Here is a 10,000-nt window from a genome sequence, read left to right as displayed (position 1 = left end):
CAAATACAGCTGTACACTTAAATTTTTTGTTTTCTGATCTCATCTAGAATCCCAGAGACATTTTGGCAAGCATGACTATTAGATACAATTAAAAGCTCAACTGTGATACTTCTTTGTTAATTGCAAACAGCACTGTGATTGTGAAGTGTACCTATATTTGCAGAGAGTTCAAGTATTCTTGCAAATTTTTAAAACACCCCATATTTGATAGCTGCTGTAAAGACGAGATACTGAGAAGAAAAAACTATAGTAAAAATGCATCAAGACCTTTTTTAAAAAAACAGAAAAATCACTTACAGTAATAGTTATATTTTATTTTCTCTTTTAGTTTCAATGTGCAGTATTTTCAGCAATTTTTTTTAAAACTTAAACATACATCTAAAATTATACTCTCTTCTTTTCCTTTGAGTACAATTGCTTTTGGGGTTGAGGCTCCAAGCTTTTGCTCATCATTGCCCTCAAACTGTACAAGACAACACCGCAGGGTGTGTTACCTTATCCGTAGTCAGGTTGATCCAACTTAACGGTATGTATACACAGACTGATGGGAATGAGAAGCTCACACAAAATGCACGGAACAAAAAGCAGCGCATGCTTCACAAATGCTCTGCAGCATTTATACCCAGTTAACTTGAATACAGCTTAAACTTGACTTAAGATAGAAGCTCTCCTGGGTATGACTGTGGGATTCTCAAGATTTTCAATGGATACTTTAAGGTAGCATGCACAAAGAGTTCACCTGAAATCTCAGTATTAAGTAAAATTAGCATACTGGACTTTCCCAAAATTTTGCTACATTGCTTACTCTAGTTCTTACAGCAGCCTGCTTTCACTTTAAAATTCTTAAGCTACCTAAAAACTACCAAAGTACTTTGCTCTTTTATAGCTTTCATCAAATGTATCCTTATAACCAAAAGTGTTTTGAAAGCACAAGAGCAAAGCACCTACCATTGTCACTTAGTTGACATTGTCTACTTTAGTAGAAAGTTTAGTTGGGATTGTACATGGAAAAAAACTGCTTTATGCAATGAATGTACTTGAATCAGTTCCCCTTTTTCTCCCACCCCATCCCTTCCAACCACCAGGTAAGATCCTGAATGACCAAATTTATTTAAACTGCTTATTGCTATATTTATTGCTCATTATACCCTAAAATTTCTTTTATTTAGGAAGCATAAATGCTTAGCCATGACAGCTCCACAAAAATATTAAGACAAACCAGGTCTGCTGCTCTTGGAGAACTGTCCTTGCAGTGTTTTTCACACAACCTCCTTATCTGCTATATAAAGTTAACAGCCATTTAAAAAGGAGAATGGCGAGACAGAATGCTCTTAAGGCAAATCTAGTAAGTATCAACAAATTACTTTTAACCCAAAAGTTTCCACTTGTTACCCACTTCGTTTGATCTAAATCTGTTCATCCATTACTCAGTGCTTTAGGAATGCTGCTGGTGGTTAAGAAACAAGCAATGTATTGGTGCTGAGAAGGCATTCCTACCAAAGCAAAAGTAATACACAATCATCTACAGATGCTTTAAGCAAGAAATGACATCTGAATATAGGCTTCAGAGAAGATTTCAATGAACTCACATTCAATTTCAACTGGCAAAGAGCATAAATAGTAAAGAAAATACTTTGAAATTTGCAAATATGAACTAGATTACAATGGGTTGTAATTTCTAACTCCTCACTCTTGCATTCAGTGCAAGGGAGGGGGCATGCTGAAATGAAATCAAACTTTAATAGGCCAGTGGGTAGCTGGCCCAAAACCTGTTTATAAAAAGTTGGCTAGCATACAGTGTTCTTAAAGGATGGACACATTACAGATTTAGTAAAGTAGGTTCTTTGACAACTGAATTGTAACTAAAGTTTTAAACATTAATCTGTCTTAAGTATGCTCCTCATCATGCCATACCTCTAGTCTTGCAAGGCTGTAAAGAAGCCAGTTCCACTGCAAAGCACATTAAAGAAACTGTTTGCTTTGGTTAGCCAGGACACCAAATATAAGTTTTAAGCTCAAAACACATTTCTACCCTGTTCTCAGTGAAAAACTGAACAGCCTGATTTCCAGAATTAGCACATAAAAATATTCTGTGAAATAAAAATTTGCCTTAAGACAATCTCAAAGACAAGTGATTTTTTTTTTTTTCTCTCTAAATCCAATATTGGTATTTCTTAGTGGCCATTGTTTTGCTATTACTGTCCCCATCGCATACCTCTTGGCTCTTGTCACTAGAAGCAGGCAGAAGTGATTTTAAATATGATTTCACTCAAAAGAAGTGAGGGTGGGGAAAGCATGTCTAGGAAGTAGACAGGAAAATGTGCTGCAGCTGAGTGTTAGATTTGAAGCACCACTGGAGCATGTTTCCACACTAGGAAGACCCTTAAAAGTTACATTCCCTTCAGATCACCGCGAATTTCCTAAGAGGAGGTGCCCTTCTTTAGACACTTACAACAGGTTTCAGGAGGTATACTACAACAAATCTCCAAGAGAGATTAAAAAAGATGAAGTTATTACTACCAGTGAATCTGTGTGAAGTTAGAACTGACTGCATCAGCTCTAAAGCTTGACTTGAAACGGGTAATGCAAATACTTGCTTGAAGGCCAGCAACAGGCATTTGAGGAAAGGGGGTCTGTTCACACCTGATGTTTTTCATCCAGCCGTGCTGACTGCTTAACTCAATGTATTCCGTCACCGGTTGGAAAGACTCTGTGGCAAGTCCCAAATTGGTTTGGAAAGTTTCTTGAAGGCTCCCGTTATCCCAAGGTAAAGTAACCAGCTATTCTGTGTTAATCATGAGGAGCTTAAAATGATGAAGAATTTAACAGTTTGTAACACAACATATACTGTTATATGGTGAGAATATGACTAACCTGATGCTTAAAAAATATATTAAAATCTGTCTTAAATTTTGGAAAATAGCTTACAAAAATATCTTCACTTAAACTATATATCATACAAAAACTGACTGGTGTGTGGGCTTACAGTACAAAACGATTATTGGTGATTACAAAAGGGAGAGTGATCTATATTACCCTTAAGGAAAACACAGGGCATTATATCTCACTGCCTTGAATTCGTCTCATCAGAATTAAGATAATTTGAATATAACTCAAGCACTTTCAAACAGTATCTATTTTATTAAATCTTTTTCTGAACTCCTGTTCAGTTTCTTTTAAAAATTACCACAGTGCTGTGGCCCAAGAAAGAAGAGTAACCCAACTAAGGGCAGAAATAATTGCTCTAGATAGATCTGTAGAGAGCTAAATACAGCAACATCTACAGTTGTTTCTACTGCCCATACTATCAGTTTCCTCTATCAGTTTCTACAAGGAAGTGACATCAGTGGACAATTCCTTTGTAATCAATTTATGGGCAGAAGCAACAATTTTTGGTCTAGATTGGAAGTAGTTTAAATACATGGGTTTAATAAATACAAATATACACATCTGTATACATTAAATGTTGTCACGTGTATAATTTCAACATATACATTATATACAGAAATACATACAGTACATGCTCCTCCTGACAACACTATCTCATTTTTCCAAGTGTCACCAAAAGGTGTGATAAGAAAATGAAGAGAGGTTAAATATAGGATGTGACTGAGAACCAAAGTATCATTCCTCTAATATTAACAAATTATAACAACTACAACTAAAGACGAATGCTGCGCTAGATTCCCCCATGTATGCTTAGGAATCAGTGGGGTTCCCTGGGTGGTGAGTAAAAGCTAAATCTGGCCCTGTGTAGTGTCCTGAAATTCATGGATATTTGTAATGTGTTTGTGTCTAAAGCGTTATGTATACAACAGGTAATAAAAGAGGTTGTGTAATCTAACACCTTAGCCAGTCCCAAAGTAGACCACTGCAGCCTTCTAATTCTTAACTGCTAGCATAGATTTGTTTACTTGAAAATGGTTTGAATCCAGATGACTCCATGGTCTCAGTTAGGAAAGGTCAAATGGTGGTTGACTACTGGGGAGCTTGCACCATTTTTTGTCCCTTAAAATGCTCTGCAGCAAATAAGAGAAGTTTCTTAAGTATACAAAATGCTGTTCCAGAGTATCTAGTCCTCTCTTACCATTATGTCTCAAAATAAAGGAATTCAAAAGAAGCTACAGTAAAGTGGATCACAAGAATGCCTCCTTAGTACAGTCTCTAAAGACAAATTAATCAACATATTCCAGTTTTAAAGAACTTTAAGAAAAAAATGAGATGCAAACCAAGATGTAATCTGTACATTAAGATGGATTTCCAAAAGGAACATGAATTCAAGCACAAGAAAAAAAAAAATGAGGACAATACAGATGTCAAGACATTCAGTAGCGTGGCTTCTGTTCATCTCAAATTACAGCACAGCTCATGCACCACACATCTTACAATTTTACATACTGTACATTATATAGAAATATTTAAGTTAAAATTTCTTTTACTGATATACTGTACTCAAATTTTAAATCCTGAGAAGAAAAAAGAAAAATGTGTGGTTACGTATGTGCACTACGTCTCCGATATCACCAACACATACACCACAGAATATCAGAAAGTCCAGAGAGAAGAATTACATGCTGGAAGTGTAAATCATGAAAGCCATTTTCTCTTTTCCTTGTTTGGGAGAGACATTAAGAAACGATTTCTATTCTGTACTACACAACAGTATATACAGGTACATAAAATGATGAAGTTTTCTAGTGACTGCAGCTTGCAATAACAGTCTTTCTGTCAGTTTCTTACCGGCTGCACCACGGTGGCTTCAGCTGAACATTAGGAAGAAGAGTAATACCAGTCACCTTGCATGTAGTACTTGCTTATAGCATGTAGTACTTGCTTACATTTTACAGTTAGCGTGTCTCAGGTTAGTCCCAAACATCACTTGAAAAACACTGACATATTTCTTTCCACTTACAGGTGCCTGGTGTCAACAACAAGAACTACACTAGACTTTTCAGATGATTTCCAGTGCTACAGAGCACTTGTCCACACATTCTGGAAGTAAAACTGACAGATCCGTATTTACCACAAATGCAACCCCAGATACTTTCTTGATCTTGCATTCCCCACAATTCATACCAGATTCCAACACTAGTCATGCAGTTCCATTATACATCAAGATGTTCAGCATGCTGTGACCTTGTGGACATTTTGCAAACAAGTTAATAAGCGATGATATGGGGTTCCTGGAGACGCTACCACCTCAAACACCGACTGAAAGGCCCTCCGATCTAATTCTTCATCTATCTGATGTCGGTAGAAGTCTATGGCCACCAAACAGAAGATATTAACATCCACTTGCTCTGATTTTCCCATTCTGCTGATAATGTGTGGAAGACTGAAATATAGAAGTTAAGGTCATAACATGACAGAAGCTGCTTGTCTTTTGGTATAGCAGTTCTCCAACCCTGTTCTCCAATGAAATGGTGTATTTCTGAGTTCACCAACAATGTTAAAGTGCAAAATACTGTTATGTAGCAATTAAACTGCTACTACAGAAATCCTCTTTCTTCATTAATTTCACAGTTTATCCCCAGAAGTTATTTTTAATCTAGCAGTAGTTTTCCTTATCCACTGGAGAAACAGTGAAATCAACACCACAGTCACAACTGCTGAAGAGCACTGCTGAGATTAAGAGTCATTAGGTTGTTTCAAACATGACATATGACCACTTTTTTTGCCTGGTTCTGAAATGCAATAGTTATTTTTCTCTTTGTTTGGGGGTTTTGTTTGTTTTTAAACAAAACCAGCACTGATAGCACCTATGTAGTTTGGCTGATCTCATCTCATTGCCACAACTCACTACTACTGCAGTACACCTCCAGGAGCACACTTGCAAAATACAGTTTTTATGTACAGGATAATTTTCTTTGAGATTTTTGGTATTTTTCTGTTTTAAATATATTTTACCTTGCAGAAGGAATATAGAACAAAGCTTTTAAAGATCACTGCAAAGCTATCCAATTAAGCTTTTTAAAAAGTCCTTCAAAGTAAGTACCTTCCCAATCATCTTTCATAGTCACAAGCAACAGATCTTAAAAAAGAGTAGTCCCTAAGTAACTTTGTTCTTATAACCTGTTCAGAAGTTCTCTTTTTTCCTGCTCAAACCTGAGGCACCAATAGCACAAAATTATATATACGACTAACTGCAGTAAATCTGCTTTTTTGTGTGTGAGTTAAACTTGTACTCTTGTCTTTCAAGACTACTGATGTGCTTTACAGAATAATCACTGTATTTACCCAGAAATGGCACACATTCTTTTTTTTTAGGATACATTGCTGAAATCCATTGACTGGTGGAAGCACTGACAAAAAAACAGGAAAGACTCCACATTGCCATTGCCACAGGTGTTCTTTGTGTGAAATTAGAGAGAGAGAGCATCACCCAGTCACGGACCATTGAAGACTGTCCAGTGCTGTGCAGTGTCTGGAATACCTGCAAAAATATTTTGCACATGAATAAAGACATGGTAGATGAACATGGGAAAGAATCTAGTTTCTCTTGTAAAGTTTCTCTCCAGCTACAAAGCTCTGAAGTTCACAAACCAGATTCCTGGAGACAACTCTGCGTCTAAAGAATTAATGAACACAATGCCTAGAGAAAGAGATTCTGCAAAAGTCAGCCAGGATCCAACTGGACTCAACATCTGTGCCAAACTGGAGTAAGTATAGAGAAATACAAGACTTGTCTGATGTCTCTATTTTTATATATTGATTGTGCTGTGCATATGCACTCTCAAGTGATGCATGAGTCCAGTAAGAAGGTGCTGAAGAGCAAAATACCCAGAAGCTCAACTGTGTCCACAGAGGCTTGACTGCAGAGCTCACAAGGCCAGATGACCCACACTGGCTCCTTGAGATCTAAAGAGTCTGAGCACCAGGATCACACAACTCTTAATTTTCTAATTATTTCCCCATCATCAGCAACTGAACTGTACTGCTGTGAGTTTTGTCTTCCGGGTGACATGGTGATTCTAGCCCTCCATGTCACCCAGAAGACAAAGCTCATGGTAATACAGCACAATCACTGTAACTGGTTTGTTAGATCTAACAAAATTGATATTTGCCCCTCCAATTGAGCTGTCAATTATTTAGAAATCTTCTGAAACATTTAAGAAAGAAATTAAATATAAACACTACCTTATAAACTACTGTTGCCATGAATTGCGGGTAAGGCTGCTGATTCGATAAAAATTCTCCAATAACTTTATTCATTACGTCTTGTGGGGGGAAAAAATCATCGAGGAATTGTGGAAGGATCCGAGCCACTACTCTAGCTTCAAAAGGAAATCCCTTTCTGATCCTGAAAATAAGAAAAAAGAATGTATTTTACTATTGAATTCCAGTAAATATCTCGTTCTTTTCCAATTTAGTTGGCAACAGAAAAAACATTTTACTTTCATCTCTAGATAGGCAAAGAAGTCTTCAACACTCGGGAGTCCAAATCTTCATGTAATCTTAGTCTAACAGTGTAGTGTTACTTACTCTAACAAAGAGGTCTACTATCAAAACTATTAGAAGTTGTTAAAGATGTCATGTCTTCCCCCTGCTGCCCTTTTTTTAAAAATAGTCAACATTTTTCAAAGATCTGGAATTGCAAAGACAAGATTTAATAATAGGAATGCTGAAAAAAAACCCCACCAATAAAAAAGGACAGGCAAATAACTCCTAGTTATCAGAGCAAAGACCATTTATAAGCAGAACACTCATTTCCACTCATAACATATTTGTGGTTTTTATTCAAGACCAGTATGATCAATACATTGAACAGGAAAAGCATGCTGCACTGCACTGTAAGGAGGGGAAAGGATACTTCAACTTAAAGACAATCTTACTTAACACTGATTGGAAAATCTTCCTAATAAAGTCTGCATCTGCTGATGTGTCAAGATCAGGTTACTATCGTCTGATTATTCCCTGCAAGAGTTATTTTCTGCTTGCAGTATTCACATTTGTTTTGCTAGTTCTTAGGAGTAATATTTTCAAAAGCACTCGAACACTGCTCTAGTTCTGAGTGCAGAAGTGAAACCCTCATCGAGTTTTACAGAAAAACCACTGAACACTTTAAAAAATGTAAACCATTATCCCACAAACTACTATGCAAAATCTAACATGTTATGCTCACTTAAGACAGCTTGAGATTGTCAGATCAAAACAGGGGTTTTGAAATGTTTCCATTAAATGAGTTTCATGCGAATACAGAAGTTTTACTGTACCCTTTCTCTGCAATTACTTAACAGCCTTGGAAAGAGCAATGCTTGGGTGGGGGAAGAGGAAAAAGGTTTAAACTTAGGGTGGTTTGAAAGATTACTTCCCGTAAATTGGATTTATATCCTTGATTACGCAGAAGACATCCTGAAAAGCACTTAAGAGTTTGACCTGAAGGGAGCTGGAAATACATTTAGAAAGTATTACAGTTTGTGCAACACAGTATCAGTTAAGACATGTCTGTTTTCCATTTACATTCCTGTACATTTGTGCTGCCTTCAGCAATTCTATCAGTGTTACTGTATATACTAGAAGTATCAACTTTAAGCAATGGTAAGCAGAGAAACATCATTAATTAAGTTTTAGAACTGTCAAATAAAAGAAGTGACCACACAGTGCCAAACAGAATCATTTCCTTCTCAGTGCTCTATTATAAATGTTTTATCCTCTTACCTGTCAAAAAGAACAGATACTCGTTCCATAGCTACAATCACAGATTCACTGTCAGGAGCAGCAGGATTTACATCTGTGGTACGACTGGGGCTGATTTTTTCCTTTCCTAAATCAAAATAATTTGTTACAAGTTTACTGTGAATGCTGAAATAAGACCTTTTTATCCTTGGTAACAAAAACAATGAATAAAGTTAGCACTGTTAGTAAGCTAGTCTCTTAACACATCAAAGGTATATATAAAAAAAAAAAGTAAATAACCTGTGTACATGCAAGTCAGCATTAATCCAAGTGCTGCCATTGCTCTATGGGGGCTCTGCACATTCACTCTGTCGACACTCAGTTTAACCAATGATTCACTATCCAGCCTAGAAAGTTGTTCCGAAAGAAGGAGTCGTTCTAATCCTCTCAGGACACAATGATAAATAATGGATGGTGTTGATTCATCACTTCCAGACACCATGACTCCACACATCTGAAAAAGAAAAAGAGCCAATTACTTGTTTTTGAGGTGTATTTAAGGTCATCTTCTAGCTCCATACCACTGCAGCTAGTATGGACCTGCATCAGGTATTAAGAAAACCTGATGAAATTAAACCCAAAAGCATACCTACACCACAATAAGCTATCTTTAACACTTCACTTGATATGTGGTGATCTCAGGTTACATGACCACCTGTGACTGAAGGCCTCAACATACCTGTATAATTCCTGCAGAGAATTCAGGCCCTACATCAAGTGGGTAATTCTCAATCAAATAGAAAGCAGCTGCACACATTACCAAGATGTGCTGTTGGTTATGGATATTCACACAACTGTAAATAAACAAAAACACTAGTGTTCATTTACATCAAAGTTGTCTAGGTCACAAATACAGACAATATAAACAATCCTTAGAAGCACTAAGTATTTTTTCACATTAAATTTATGCAATTTTTAAACTCAAAGTATCACTGAGATGCCATAGGGGAGCATTAGTTACCACGGAAATCCAGTGCAACACAAGAAATTTTTCAGCAACAAAATTACAAGCTATCATTGCCTGACTTTTTTAGGAGAAGTAAGCTTCACTACTGATCCTGCAAGTCTTACTTCAAGAAGTATGCCTTTTGACAGAAAAACAAGGTTTAGGGAACACAATTTACCAGAGGGACAAAATTCTGAGCTATCAAACAGTTTTCTCACCCTCAAATATCCTTTCACTTCTGTAAACCAAACCTAAAATTGGCTGATATTTTCAGTGAAAATGCCAAAGCCTGCCTGATACAACAGCCTGCTCTAAAACATACTGACAATAGCAAACCATGAAGAGCCCTTTTGTTCGCACCTAAGCATGCAACACTTT

The 10,000-nt window shown here is 36.7% G+C and overlaps 1 protein-coding gene across 2 annotated transcripts in view; it reads right to left on the bottom strand.

Moving 5' to 3' along the window:
• Nucleotides 1–362: 362 nt before the first annotated feature.
• HTT (huntingtin) overlaps nt 363–10,000 on the bottom strand; it is an 87,308-nt gene continuing 77,670 nt past the window's right edge. For both annotated transcript variants that reach the window (XM_026846638.1, XM_026846639.1), the window contains 6 exons: nt 9,356–9,470; nt 8,917–9,130; nt 8,659–8,764; nt 7,138–7,300; nt 6,273–6,433; nt 363–5,335 (listed from right to left, as the gene is read on the bottom strand). In XM_026846638.1, the coding sequence (XP_026702439.1) occupies nt 5,122–5,335; nt 6,273–6,433; nt 7,138–7,300; nt 8,659–8,764; nt 8,917–9,130; nt 9,356–9,470 (973 nt within the window). In that variant the 3' untranslated portion in view covers nt 363–5,121. The remainder of the gene's footprint in view (nt 5,336–6,272; nt 6,434–7,137; nt 7,301–8,658; nt 8,765–8,916; nt 9,131–9,355; nt 9,471–10,000) is intronic.

Source organism: Athene cunicularia (assembly GCF_003259725.1).
Source record: "Athene cunicularia isolate RWA chromosome 4 unlocalized genomic scaffold, athCun1 chr4_part1, whole genome shotgun sequence".
In the NCBI taxonomy this organism is placed as follows: Eukaryota; Metazoa; Chordata; class Aves; order Strigiformes; family Strigidae; genus Athene; species Athene cunicularia.
Note: the sequence above shows the minus strand (reverse complement) of the source record. Positions and strands in the feature narration are given on the sequence as shown.